At 28.8% G+C, this 16224-nt stretch overlaps 1 protein-coding gene across 1 annotated transcript in view; it reads right to left on the reverse strand.

Annotated features, from left to right (window-relative positions):
* The window catches only part of LOC123291687 (carbonic anhydrase-related protein 10), a 196137-nt gene that overhangs the window by 18946 nt on the left and 160967 nt on the right, over window positions 1–16224 (reverse strand). Inside the window, exons 6-7 of the mRNA XM_044872061.1 lie at window positions 3281–3347; window positions 1505–1659 (exon numbers count right to left, since the gene is read on the reverse strand). Coding sequence (XP_044727996.1) covers window positions 1505–1659; window positions 3281–3347 — 222 coding nt within the window. The remainder of the gene's footprint in view (window positions 1–1504; window positions 1660–3280; window positions 3348–16224) is intronic.

A 16224-nucleotide genomic window follows, 5' to 3' on the forward strand; every position in this document is an offset into this window, starting at 1 on the left:
CTATTATTCAATCCTTGCATATTTCCGTAAAAGAACCCGTTAATTTAAGTTTTGATTTTAGGTACTACACCTTCCCTTACTCTGTTTATCTTCTTAATAATAATATGGACCAATGTTATTGCCTGTGTAGTATACAAGTTGTAGTTCTTTTGTTGTGTAGTATATATATTTTCTTCATATTGTAGTATACTTACTGCTAGTATTGTTGTACACAACAATTTCTCCTTGTTTGTATTATTACATTGCAAAGTTCAATTTAGAAGTAATTTAAAAAAGAAAATATCAAGTCTACATGAAGTAATAAAACAAACTGGTAATGTTATTCTTCTTCTAAGCGACCTAGAACCTGGTACCTACCGTGTGTTTTCAAATAATATAAATATTTCATTTATTTATGTATGAAGATTAAGATTAACTTGTTATTGGTAAACATAAAATATTTTATTCTTGATTACAGATGTAAAAAGGAAAGAACACAACTGTTTGGATAAATTGTTTAAAGAGATATGTATGGATTGAACAATATTAGGGATTTTAATAAATCCTTATAAATATTTGATTAACAAGGATTCCAAAAATCACAAAAAATTCCTAGGTCATCGGGCTTTTTATTATTATTTTATCATTCAAAGTTGGCTAAAAAAATGATGAATCAAATAGGTTATCCTTTTCAATTGGATATTTTTATATCAAAAATATCTTGAGAGTGTGAAAAAATTTAAAATAATTAGACAATCTTCTAGTTTATAATAATACCGTACAAAATAAGGTTGTCCATGATATAACAACAAAATTTTAACTTAATTATGAGTTAATCGAAGATTCATCATTTCCTGAACAGAGACGACTGTAGTTAAAGTATTGATGATTGAAGAGCGATATCTGTATTATCAAATTTATAAATAAGGAACATTGTTCCGAAAAAAAAAGATTGATAGTAAAAATGTCTAAAATGTTTGTGTAAAAAGATTAAACAATCGATTTTACATCAACTCTATTGAAAAATATAAAACATTCCATTTTTAATTATAATTTATAATGTTTGCTGTTTATTTTTACTTTCTCGTTTGTAATAATATTTATACGTGAAAATCATACGATGCTTGTCTAATTTTATTCTCTGATTCATTTTTTCTTTTAAATAAATTTACAAGCAATTTACAAATACATAAATGTTAAAATAATGATGAAAGGTTAGAGGTAACAAAAAAACCTTTCTTATCAGACGCCAACAAAAACCACATCGAATAAGATTCAGGTATCTACGAACAGCGATTTTTGGCTAAGGCTTGATTGATCAGTCAGTCAGTCATCAGGATAAAGTATTTTATTTGTATATATATTATTGTATTGGAAAAGTTTTACAAGCACTAAATGTTTCAAGGCCATAAAAAAGAAGGAATATTTTTAACTTTTACCGTTATTGAAACTCAATTTTTCTCAAGTCGTACCATTGTGTGGAGTAAAACGTGTTTTATACGAAAATGTCACAATAAAAACTTACCTGTTGTTTAGTAATATAAATTGGTTTATTTAATATTAACCATGTAACTGTTTCATGACACGCAGGCATTGTAGTTGACCCATCATATGTCATATAATAATCTGTATCTGGTAATAATCCTCGTATTGATAGGCGTTTTACCTCCAGTTCTTCACCTGTTAACAAAAAATTCCAATAAATTATAACTTAATGCATACCAAAAAGCCTCGTCAAAATGTGGAATTTAAATGCATATTATAATTGGTTACACTACTTGTGCAATTATTTTTTTAATTATTTGTAAAACAAAGTTGTTTGCTTATACAAACAAACGTTTAAATTCGTACAGAAAAATAATGAAGTACTTTTCATTAAAATCAACAATTTTTTTTAATTTAATTCATCCAATAACTTCTATTGGATTGAAAAATATGATTAATGTAAATAGGAATGATTTGATAGTTCCCAAAAAACTAAAAACACGGGTTCACAAGTAACGAAAAAAAGGTGGTTTTTGAAGTGATTCTGTTAACGGTTATTTACGTAAAATATCATAGTTTCCCCGTATCTTAAGTTCCTCAAGGTACTTTATTTTCTTGCGTCGCCACCTTTGTATCTCGTTATATGTAGTAAAATATAAATAATGGGGTTTAACCTCCGTTTCTTAGACTACTCTTATAACAGAGGCCACCCACATTAATACGTTCGAATATACAATTACTTTTATGATGTGGGTGGAGTCGGTTACTTCGTTCTTATCCAAGTGACGATAATGTGATCAATTTACCGTCCCATTAACTTTCTTGTTCACACTGCCGCTACCTGGATTCGAACCCGCAACCTAACAGCCAGCTGCCAAAGCAAGTAAGCCTTAATAAGCTTGGCTATGTAACACAGCAGACGGTATCAGTTCGGTCTTCACCCATTTGTTAGCTAGATTAGACAAATTTTTTATGAAATTTTATTCATTGAGAGAAACGTTTATATTAGCTTGTCCACTGAACAGTGATCATGGCTATTTTTAATTAAAATAACTTGAATCCATTTTTTCATAACTACTTTTTGCAGGTAAGTCTATGTCATTATTAATCGATCATTATTGATTTCGATTGATTAACAGACCGCTGTAGTTACGTATATTGACTAACCTGTTGATACGGTATGAAAAATATCTGCACTGATCTGTTAACCAATCGAAATTGATATCAGACAAAATATTATTTAATTACAAACAGCCATGAACACTTCTTGACAAGCAAGCTTCCGTAAGCGTGTTTATAAATTAAAATAAAATTTCATAAAAGATCGACCTTATTCTGTCTCTTAGACAATACAATTTTCAAATTCTTTAAATTAAAAATTTTTTTAATTTTGATAATTAGTACTTGCTAGATTTCTTTAGAAACTAGATATCAAAACTATTTACCAAAATATCAAAACTAAATGATTGTGATACAATGGAAGTTAAATACAAAACATAAAAGTACAATAGTTTTTAACACATATGTGAGAGACGATAAAATGGTGGTGATTCATCATTAAAATTATTATGAGACAGAAAACATAAAAAAATGTGGGGCATTTCGAAATAAATGTGCAGAACTAGAACTGTCATTAACTTAGCCATTCCCATAAACTTTTCCTGATTAAAAATCTGACTTGATAAAAGGAAATGGATATTATTTTTGGATTCAGCATCCTAATAAACATCATTTACCAAAAATATACCAATAATGCTATCATAACATACACTTTCCAAAATTTTGATGAAAATACAAATAAAAATTTCGAACTTACCTCCATATCTAATGTTATCTAATTTTTCTGTTAATATCCTTAATTCTGGATTTGATAAATCTCCTAACTGAAACAAAAAAGAAATTCAGGATCAATAAATTGAAGCTATAACTGGACGCTCAGAGAAGAGGATGCCTGTACGAGAAATTTCAAAGGTTTTCTATTTTATTAAAAGCTCTTAATTTTGAAGTAGATATCTTCAATCGATTGAGCTGAAATTTTGCGTGCACATTTAGTTTGGATGACAGTTGTAAGGTTGCGTCCTGATTTTCCCATCGCTTCCACCATGTTTTATATAAATACATTTTTTTAGTTATAATTAAAAATTTTAATCAAAAATACTTTTTAAAGACAAGCTTTTATTTTACTAAAAAGTAGAAAGTAATTTTATCTATAAGTCACTCATACCCGACTATTTGTAAAAGCTGTGACGCTTAATATCAAGGATGAATTGAAAAGTAATTAGGCATGTGGAGTAGATGAGGCGTTCCGATTCATTTTTAATATTTTAAATTAACCGCCTCAAGGTTTTACAAATAGTCGGGTATGAGTGACTTATAGATAAAATTATTATCTACTTTTTCAATAATAAAAACTCACAAATGAAAATCTTGGTTCTTGGTACTTCCCCTTCCCTTACAAGTTTTAGTTGTAGTATGCGTGATTGCATCATGATGCATGAATGCATTTATTTATTTTATTTATTTACAATAAATGTTAGTTTGTTCAGCATGTTATTATTATGATTATTATTATTCTCTGACTGTTATATATTTTGATATGATTGACTTTGATTAATTGGTATACATTTTTTATTATCATAATATATGTTACGAGGTGATTCTAATGTAGTCATTTCTTAGTTACATAAACAACCTCGAATTACGAGTTCTGTCTTAAATCAAATTTAATCTAAACTAAGTATTTTCAGTATAAATTTTTCTGTTGACTGATTATTAACTTATTTTTGTTTCTTCTATAAGCCACCGTATAAAAAGTACAAGGATCCGGTGCATTTGATGACTAAAATCGATCCAAATATTGCGATATCTCAGAAACTCTATCTCAGAAAAGGATTTTTATACTTTTTGGATCAAAATTACCTCATCCACCGAGTTTCAAAAAATTTCTAAAACAAATATTTTTTTGCTTTTTTTTCGATTTTTTCAAAGGGAAATCGAAATCTCTAATTTCGATAAAACTCAGTATATACGGTAATTTTGACCCAAGTACAAAAATTCAGTGCATTTGATGGCTGGTCGAATAACTTTTGAGATACGGACTAAAATCGATCCAAATATTGAGATTTTTTTATTTTATTTTATTTATTTATTTATTGCCAGGATAATATACATACAAACACATATGTCAAAACATTTACGACAAAACTTCGAATCTCTTATTATACAAAAATTACCAGCCCAAAACTTGATGATGTGACAAATGTGTCGTGGCGCCAGGTCCATTTTTATTATCTTTATATTATTCACAAATATTTTTGTTATCCAAGTTTTTGTTTTATATTTCGATTTTTCAATTACAGCTGTAACAGCTTGTTACAGTTATGTATGCCTATTACCATGACTTAATCGGAAATGCAATACGAATACAAAAGGAAACGGAATCTTATTATAAGAATTGTACTTAAAAAATATATTTTGCTTGTATTTAAATAACATAATAAAAATTGAATAATGACGTGACAATTTATAAGTTTTTTTATTCCCAATGGAAATAAATCAAATGATAATGTAATTTTTTGCTTATTATAACAATTTAAATATTTGCTGCCTATACATGGTCTCACAGTATCTATTGACGATTTTAAGAACTTTATTTAATTTCAATTTCGGTAAAAATATTTTAACCTCTCCTCATTTTTTGGAGTGTTTTGTTTCATAGTAGGTATGCTAATTTCGATAGCATAAAAAAAATTCTATTTAAGAGATGAAAAGTCGAAAATTGATTTGTAGCTTCAAGTTGTTTATCTTTTCCTGATAATATGGAAGGATCAAAACAGTGAAATTCGATTTCTCAAATAATATAATCAAACAGAATATAAACAAACAATTTACACTTTCAAAAAGAAACATACTATCTCTTACTAGTTTTGGAGAATAACTATGGAAAACTTGACTAACGAAACCGTTGACTTACTAAACTTGCGTTGTTACATTGTTTTTATAACAAGTACAATATAAAGCGTAAATATTTTTTTTCATAGAAATTATTGTAAAATTTAGTAAAAAATTATTTTAATCGAAATTTAAATGAAAATAATATGTAATTTCAATTTTTCGTTAATATAACTGAAAATCAAATTCAAATAAAAATGATGACTAATACACTAACGAGCAATCAAATTGGTTCGTTTATTACAATTAATTACTAAAAAATTTTTGTTTAGTAATTGTTGGGAAAATCTTTCACTTTACTTGTTTAAAAACATTGTTTTCTGTAACCTACGTAGTAGCAATAAGGTGAAGAATGCGTAAAATGTGGTAGTGTTAGGAAACACAATTAATTTTTGTCCTAATATATTAAGAAAAAGTGACTTTAATTAGTTTGTACTTTTATATAGGTACGCAATCAAAAACTGATTATATGTTTAATACAGATTTAGAAAAGTAAGTTAATAAAATTGTATATAACTATTTCGCTAGTTTACATTTGTTTTAGTACAGGCTTCGTAATAAATTTCTTTCCTAACGGAAGTCCCACGGCCGGAATATTTTTTGTTTTCCCCTTTTTTCCCTTAGACCCAGGGAAAACAATTATTTTTAATTCTCCAACAAACATTTAAAATTTCTTCAGAGAAAACGAAAAAAAAAAAAACAAAACAAATCAAACAGTTTCCGACTCTTTTGTAGATTACGACAAGGCACTGCGGAAGTCATAAACTTGGAAAACGCTTACAGAAATATATTTTCTATTGTTTCTTAACAAATCATGGTAAGGCATTTGCTAACAAAATTTTGTACTCTTTATCCTTTGGATTCTCAGGTTAATATAGAGGTAAGCAGAGGTATCACACTGGAAAATATTTTTACTTCGCTTACTTCTGTATTAAATTGATCACTGTCATTAGTAGTTACTTTTTTTTTTGCACAGGAATGTAAGTACTAAATTAAAATTGTAAATAAAACCCCATTTATAACAAAAAGTTATATTTATTTAATAAGTTAAATTAGTGTAAAATATAAAATGTATATTTTGTAGCGGATTAAAAAAATTATCATGATATGAATGGATATAGTATGGTAGCTGAAAGAAATTGGGAATGCAACAAATTAACAGTATAGAGTTAAGCCACTAGCTAAACCAACTACAGACTACTAAATTAAAAACTGATAAAGTGAGAATTGTTCTCATTCACCACAAGAACGTTGTTAGTTTGATCCATATATACTGTTTTTGGCAAACATGTTTGTGTTTCTTATAACGAGCTCTTTCATTTAATTTTTTTTCAAGATTCAGTTGGAATAAGTTTTTACCTTAATTAACACTCCCGAAACATTTATCCTTATAACCAGAATGCAATTTTCGATAAGGTTTTTATTAACTAGGTGTAATATTTTATATTTTTTCTTTATAGTCAATGTACTCCTCCCGATGAGCCTTTTCTTTGAGTATTTTACATGTGGTACAATAAATGAACCTAGAAATTTTTGATTCTTACGAAAAACTTGTTATCTTATCTCTAAATTCGTTTACTTACCCTATACGTCCGTTATTTCGTCATAAAAATGACCACACGGATAATATTTCGACTTTCTTCATCAAGTAGATTCGGAGAAAATATGGGTTATTTTGTTTATCTCTGTTGACGAAGCCCTTAAATTATTACATAATCTAAATCGCAACTCTAAGTGGATGCCGAAAAAAGTATTTCGTTTTCCTTGTTTTTTTTTTTTTTCTTTATCATTTATGTAAAAATCGTCCAATCTATTATAATAATAATAGCATTGTCACCACTGGTATCATGTACTGTGATGTCACATCGATATCAACCCTTTTAATGTCATATAATGACTGACTTTACACGAATACTAAAAATAATTATTGTAAATATAGGTGGCATATATTTATTTATTGCTTTGAGAGTGCATTAAAAAATTAGTTTAAATTATTCAAGGAATAAAAGAGGGTCAATTTTACGTACTATACAATGTTATTTATTAAAGTTGTTAGGGCACGATATCGATTTTGAGTTTTTACCAAAAATCATAGCTTTGGATACAAATATTTTCCGATCTTATAATAAAATTTATTCAAGCTCTAATACCTCTGTAAGATTTGAAAGCTCATCTTGTTTGAAAATTCGAAAATCTGAGACTATATTTAATCGTTGTACAAAATATTTGAAGCAATGGTTTTGATACTATATACTTAAAGTTCAAAACGGCAAGAAGAGTTGGGGACAAAACCATTGATGGCAGAAATTCGAATTATTTTTAAAGATTTCTAAAGTAAGGGCAATATAAAATATTTTCTCACAAAATCAATTATCTTAGAAAGAATATTTGACTCCGAGTTTTTGAGATATCGCAATATTTGGATCGATTTTAGTCCGTATCTCAAAAACTATTCGACCAGTCATCAAATGCACCCGATTTTTGTATTTTTTGGGTTAAAATTACCTTATATGCCGAGTTTTGTTGAAATTGGAGATAACAAAAATTTTTCGATTTTTTGCAATTTTTTTAAGGGGTACGTACCCCTTTGAAAAAATCGAGAAAAACGCAAAAAATTTTTTGTTTTGGAATTTGATGAAACTCGTTGGATAGGGTTTTTGATCCAAAAAGTATAAAAATCAGGTTAATTTAACAGTTGGATGCAGAGTTTCTGAGATATCGCAATATTTGGATCGATTTTAGTCCTATCTCAAAAACTATTCGACCAGTCATCAAATGCACCCGATTTTTGTATTTTTGGGGTTAAAATTACCTTATATGCCGAGTTTTGTTGAAATTGGAGATAACAAAAATTTTTCGATTTTTTGCAATTTTTTTAAGGGGTACGTACCCCTTTGAAAAAATCGAGAAAAACGCAAAAAATTTTTTGTTTTGGAATTTGATGAAACTCGGTGGATAGGGTTTTTTTGATCCAAAAAGTATAAAAATCAGGTTAATTTAACAGTTGGGTGCAGAGTTTCTGAGATATCGCAATATTTGGATCGATTTTAGTCCGTATCTCAAAAACTATTCGACCAGTCATCAAATGCACCCGATTTTTGTATTTTTTGGGTTAAAATTACCTTATATGCCGAGTTTTGTCGAAATTGGAGATAACAAAAATTTCTCGATTTTTTACAATTTTTTTAAGGGGTATCCATTTAAAAATCCCCCGAGAAAAACGCAAAAAAAATTTTGTTTTTGAATTTGATAAAATTCGGTGGATGGGGTAATTTTAATCCAAAAAGTATAAAAATCAGGTTAATTTAATGACTGGATGTAGAGTTTCTGAGATATCGCAACATTTCGATCGATTTTATTCCGTATCTGAAAAATTGTGTATATGTTTTGTCACTGAGAAAGCGTAATTAATACAAATGAAATCCTAATTATTATATACCCACATAAATAAAAAATAAATTTAATTAATCCTTAAAAAATAATAAAATTAAGTAATACCTATAAACCAGACAGACCCTAAATAGTCGTATAAAACTACCTGTATTATTTGTCTGAAAATTTTATCATCATCCTTAATAATATAATAATTTTTTTCCTGTGCCACCTCAAAAACAACATGATTATGGTGAGTGAGCTATATAATAATTCTATTTAATAAATATATTAAATAATGAAGACAGGCAGAAACACACACACACACACACAAACACACATACACACCTTAGTTTTTTATTCCAACCGGAGAAGGGCGAGTGTGTAGGGAAAATAAAACTAAATAATCATAAAACGTTATTATTAAAACTGACACCGCTAACTTGAACGATAACAGGGTCGAATTACCCGACAGGCAATAAAGATCACGTGATTAAAAGAAATCTGAATTGAATAAAATTTCTTTGGGACTTATTGTGTCCCAATTTGTTTCTTTAGTTGAAATCTTTTTAAAAAGGTAGTCTTGCGGGGAAATAACCATATCCTGTAGGAAAATAAACTCGGGAGTAGCAAGGCTCCCCCTCAGCTTAATCCTCAGATCAATTTGCACTCATCTATTTGTAAAAGCTTCATAAAAATAACGAACCAGTGCAGGCAAATTGTCACCACCAAAATTCACTACTTTGACACTAACTAAAACGTAGGTGTAAGATACAGATTACAGATTAACACTCTGAGATAAATCAACACAAAAGCGAGAACTTGGCTGGTAAGTTGACAGTTTGCCTGCATACCGACTATTATTATTCTGGCGCAGTACGAAGAGGCTGTTAAGATGAACAAAATTTTAAAAACGTCAAAATACTGTTTTTCTCATGGCCATCCCTTCAAGTTGTAGAAAAAGCCGTTTTAAAACATCAATCCGCTTAGTAACCAACTTTACATGAAATTTCAGGCTTGATACCCGGGAAATTCGTTTTAAATTTTTGCAACCGCCACTTTAATAACATCGTTCTGTCTATTAAACAGCCCTACATACCGATTTGACCTAAATAGGGTTGCCATAACAGCCCAAAAGTAGCTGGAAAATATATTTAGATATATAGTTCAGGCAAACTAAATTCTTCGAAAAAATTAAAAAATAAATTAAGTAGTATTGACAAGGGTTTTTAAAATAATAAAGCGAAAATGTCTATTCGTTTTATGAAGTTCGATTGTTTAAAGAACTTCTTGTATAAGTAGGTACACATCATTATAAAGTGTACGAAGATACTAAGCTTTAATCCAAATATTTTTCCAAAACGTTGATAATTCTTAGGTTCGTTTAGCTTCCAACTCTTCTTAAATTTTCAACTTTCATACCATGCGTTCATAAATTCATAACTATTTTACAGACATAATCCTGTCCTGGTAAGCCTACAGAAAAAGAACGAGATAATCTGGGGATACTAAATTTTATTAAACATAAAAAATTAACTTTTTTTTTTAATATCTTCGTAATAAAATGTATATTTCCTATTAAAATTGTAAACACGTATTTAATTTTCATTTAATTTGTGTGTGGTTAAATACTAAACCAACCATTTTTTAGTTAGTTATATTTCAAGAAAATCTTATGTTGGTATATATGTCTTAATTTGAAATATCTTATTTAAATGAAATTAACTTTAAAATGTACGAAAGTATGTTTCTTGGAAAAATCCATTTCTGTTGAAGCTGTACCAACATAATAATATAAATAAAAACGGCAAAGAAGTTAAAAAACCAAAACTTAATTGCATAAAAGTCGAAAAGATTCTAGAGGAGACTTTCATTAAAAATGGCTTGAATTAAAAATATTTATAGTGGAAGACTCTGCTCTAATAATCATTTGTACTCGTTTTTAAGTTTCGAAATCGAATTCGAAATTACGACCTAGTTTTTAAGCGCTTTTTTTCAGTAGTTTTCTTTCCAAGATTTCTCATTTGATAACAATAACCGGTATACAGTTTTTTGAATTTTAGTATCTAATTTAATGACGTTTCCCCAACTGCTTTTTTCATTATTTGGCCTTTACCTATATTTGAGAGAGTAAAGCGATATCGAAAATCTCGCTTTATTTTTTCTAAAAAAAATTTTACTTATATTTGACGTTGGCTACTGAACAATAGAAATTTTTAATATATAAAGAATACACGCGAAAATCGATAATTGGAAAATCTATCAATAATTGATTTATTGAAATGGATTGAAAAATGTAATTAACTGCGATGGGATACATTAAATACGGGAGCAGACATGAATAACTTGGTATTTATAACTTTGATTAAAAGAACTCATTACAACTCCGCACAAAAATAAACCGGCGTCAAAACAACTCTGGTTAAAACAACTCGGTACAAATACAACTCAAGTTGCGGCTGCGTCCACTCACTGATACACAGTTGGATTTACCTTAAAGGGGGTCGACTTAGCATGGCTCGGGAATTTTTGGTAAACTCTGTGATTGCATTCATTCACTGATCCACGGGTTGACCATGCCTGTTGGCCAATGCCATATTACATTCGAATATATAGAAAACTATAAAAAAGAAAACTATTATTGTTGACACACTGTATATGAAAAAATATAAGCTTTTTTCTTAATTAGAGTTCCAACCTAGTAAATAGTTGGGTAGTAAGAGTTACACAGTACCTGGATGTTGTCAAACCCTCCTTGTTTTTATTTTATTACCTCTGTATAGAGTTTATAGTTTACATGGCATTTGTCTGAGACCATAGACTATTGGTCAAGTATATAACACAATAATTTTTGTTCTCTATAGATCTATCTCGGGAAACGGCTAGTTCAAATAAGTCCATCTTCTCATGGCAAGAGCTGGACAGTGACTCAGACGATGAGACAGCGTTTCCTCATCCTCCACACTTGGACAGCTCCTGCAATAGTCGTGTTACACTGTCAGGCCCACGCGTTTAGCATGCCTGCCGCCCAGCCAGTGTCCTGTAATTGCCGCAACCATTTTGCTAACAGAGATATAAGATCTTCGGAACGCCTGCGATTGTACTCAGACCATATCTGTCTTGTCGTACCACAAGTACGTTCCTCCCTCCACCTAAGATTGGCCCTTTTTAAGATATCTTTTTTAAGGAGCAGCTTGTGGTTCTGTTTTACTGCGTTTATATTTGCAAACAAAATCTAGACATGGAGGTTGCGTAGGTGGGCGCACAATATTTGTTATATACAATTATAATGATTGATGTCATTATTAGAAAGTAGAATCAAATATCTAACTAGAAATGATTATATGATAGACGAGGAACTTCCTCGTATCTGTGTGTGGTATAAACTATGACACGGCAAACATCCAAAAGCTTTCGGTCAATAACTTTTAACATCAGTTTGTTAAATTACATTGCCGTTTCACAACTAAAATTTGAATGTGCCTACTAACATAGTAATGTTTAAATAATTGCTTTATGTGATCGAATGAATTCTAACTAGTCTGGTTAACGTTCTCATAATCTACTGTATATGATAACATCGAAATTAGGTGTATTAATTATTTGCTGAATTGGGTTAAAGATAATTTGACTGCAATACATAACAAATTACTCAATGAATATTAAACCATACACATTTTCTCACTTTGTATGAAATTTGTGCCTATGTGAAGGAACCCGTTGCATATAACAAGGATTTTAGTCATTAAGGAGATATGCAAAAATTGAATAATAGTAGGAATTTCAACAAAATTTTATAAATACATTTTTTTTATTAACAAAGTTTCCAAAATCACAAAAAATTCCTAGGTCATCGGGCTTTTTCTTATTATTTTATCGTTCAAAGTTGGCTGAAAAAATGATGAATCATAAAGGTTATCCTTTTCAATTGGATATTTCTATATAAAAAAATCTAGAGAGTGTGATAAAAAACTATCTAAGATATTTAGACAATCTTGTAGTTTATAATAATACCATAAAAATATAAGGTTGTCGATCATTTGATAAACAGAGACGACTATAATTAGAGTATTGATGATTGAAGTGAGATATCTATATTATCAAATTTATAAGCAGCACTCGCACACAATATATTTTATATTTTTGTAGTAGCATGGTATTGTAAAGCTAAAAATAACACATTATTTGATCACAAAGCATGTGTTTGGTTTATATGTATGTACCGTGCAATAAACCAAAATTTTTTGTCAATATTGTCTGGAAACAAACTTCCTAAATGTGTTTATAAAATCAATATAGAAGTCCATTTCCGCCTGTCTGTCTGCCTGTCTGCCGACAAGATAACTCAAAATGGAAATAGATATCAAGCTAAATTTTTTTTAGTGTGCTCAGAACGTAAAGAGTGGGGGTCAGTTCGTAAATGGCCTACAAAGACCAAGGTCTTGAGTCCATAGGACCCATTTTGTAAACCGTTACAGATACAAAAAAAAGTTTAAATGGAGAAATGTTTTATAATAAAAATGAACAACTTTTGTTTGAAACATTGAAATTTATATTTGGAGGAAAATTTTCTTAAAAACTTGACCATTTTAAGGCCGTTGAGTAAGAATTTGTGCCGGATTAAGTACTGTAAAAGCTATAAAAGTATATACAAATTGAACTATACTGTTATTAGGGAGAATTCACTACAATCAGAAAATCTTCTAAATTATAAATTAAACGTGAATTATGAGTTACGGAACCATAAATAAAGTATATTTTCAAACATGACATATAATAAATTATTAAACATCAAAAAGTTAAAACATTAAAGTTTTTTTATATGTATTTTTAATTTTTTGTTTATATTTTCAAACGAATAACGTTGTTCAAGTTTTTTTTTAGTCATCATTTGGGACTCGAAAAAAATAATGAATTCAAATTGAGTTTGAGCAATTAAATGGATGTGTGGGGTAAATGGATGTTTAATGTGTCGTAAAATATATTTAACAGTATTATTAAAATATTAATGAATAATTTTCTGTTTTTATAGTAATTTTTTTCCAGTTATATGGTTTGGTTGGTTATGTTATGAGGTTTGTCTGCAAATTTTATTATTATAAAACATTAAAAAAGTTTTTGTTCTTTGTTTTATTTATTAATTTATACGTGGTTTTAATTAACTAATTAATTAAATAATGTGATTTAAACGAAATGATTTTTGGTCAAACATGTATTGGCATAAAACTTACAATGAGTTATGAACGCAAAAGCTTTGGAATTTGAAAATCCAGGCTACAGAATAAATGATGATTACTTATTCGGTTTGTATGATACGTGGTCCAATGACACAGTTGCGAGTGGGTAAAAAGTACCATTTTTCATTTAAGTTTTTAATTTAAATTGGCACTAATGCCTTGTCCTGACCAAACATCGCTTATCAAAAATTTTCTAATTCGAAAATAGGACCCATTATAACAACTTATTAAGAAAACTCAAATGAATTCATTTTCTAGATGTAAACCGTAGTTTATAAAATGAACGTGTTTCAAAGAAAAATTTATTTGTACAATCTTAATGCAATGAAAAACTTAAAAAATAATTTTTATACCATGTAAATATGAAATATAACAAAGTATACTAAGTTTAGTCTCAAGTTTCAAACGTTTAAAAATAATGATGCTACCAACAAAATTTTGAAATAGGTGTTCATAAAATCACCTATTTAATCCATTTCTGGTTGTCCGTCTGTCCGTTAGTCTGTCTTTAAAGATGATAACTCAAAAACGAAAAGAGATATCAAGAAATGAAATTTTTATAGCTTTCTCAGGCCGTAAAAACTGGGATCGAGTTCGTAAATGAGCAACATAAGTTAAGGTCTTGGATCCGTAGGATCCATATTTAGAGATAGAACAAAAGTTTAAATTTAAAAAATATTCAACTTTTATAAAAAAAACCTCATAAAATAATAAACGACTTTTATTTGAAACATTTTTTCGTAAATATCATTGTTTACGAAACATCATTGTTTACCCGCGAGGCCGCAAAAAAACATATAAACATTATATAGGATAAATACAGGCTGTTCTGTTATTGAATGCAGATCGTTGCCCTACAGAATAAGTATAAAGACGAAGGAAAAAGTTATTTATCAATTTTGGATCGAATGTCAATACATGGTGCCCGTAATACTATTAACTAAGTCAATTAATAATCATTTAAGTCAGTCAATTGTTTGTTTTCACTTGTTTTGTAACATTTTGTTCCTCTTCTATCATAATGATAAAATGAATGCAACATTACAATACAGTAAAAGTTTTTAAGATATATGATAGGTATAAGTAATTTTGAATATAATTTAAACAATAATATAATATCTAATAAAGTTGACTTTGAATGAATAAAATAATTAAATGAATTAATGAAATGAACAAGAAATAAAGTATATTTTATTTGAAAATATATTATTTTGTTAGATATGTCACGTTGTGCATTTAGTTCATTTTATACTGAATTATACGAACTATATGTATGACATATGAAATATATTTGAATATGTACCTAATAAATATAACTATTTACAAATTATATAAGAATATTTAATGTTTAACAATAATAATATTTAGGATGGAAAAGTCGTTGAAAAATTGTGCTTACTGAAAACTATCAGATCGAAAATGGATTTTTCAAAATGGATTTTCAATCGTGTATGCAAAGAAGTGTGTGATTTTGAAAACGCTGTAATACAAAATCTTATCACCTGCTAGGTTAGGTTAAGTTAGGTTATGTTGGTTGTCCAAGAAGGACACACTTGGGCTATAGAGCCTATTGTGAAACCATATATGTGTTTTACCACCTTTTCCGCTGATAATTTCATTTATCAACTCCTCAATTTCAGAAGCTGAGTGCACCGGCTGCATGAATATACCATGCACTACACCAGCCCATCACAACTATTAATTAAATTAATTTTTGTTGGGAATCGAACCCATTACCCTGAGCATTCCGCGGACGAAGTTCAAATCCATTCAGTAGTTGGAAAGCGTGTGAAAGCGTAACAAGCAAACAAATTTTCTTTCACAATTATAATATGAAAGATGGTAAAATCGTACACTTCCCTGAACAGATAAAGCGGTTTTTTATACAAAATTCTTAAAATTTTATTTTCATATTTCTGAAAATACATATTTGTTGGGATGTTTCTTGAATTATTAAAACCTACAATTTCTTTCCAAATTTCTCATTAAGATCAAAAATGATTTCCTCGAAATATGCTTCGTTGCAACAAGTAGAGCATGGGTAAGATTTGTGTTTGCCAGGCTAATTATGAGCAATTAACGCCGTTCATTGGATATTTGAGCAAATATTAACAATAATATTATTATACAATAATAATATAATATTAAATTTTATTATATATATTTGTGTGTGTTGAAGAGAGAAAGAGTATATGACATT

This window comes from Chrysoperla carnea, chromosome 2, assembly GCF_905475395.1.
Source record: "Chrysoperla carnea chromosome 2, inChrCarn1.1, whole genome shotgun sequence".
Lineage (NCBI taxonomy): Eukaryota > Metazoa > Arthropoda > Insecta > Neuroptera > Chrysopidae > Chrysoperla > Chrysoperla carnea.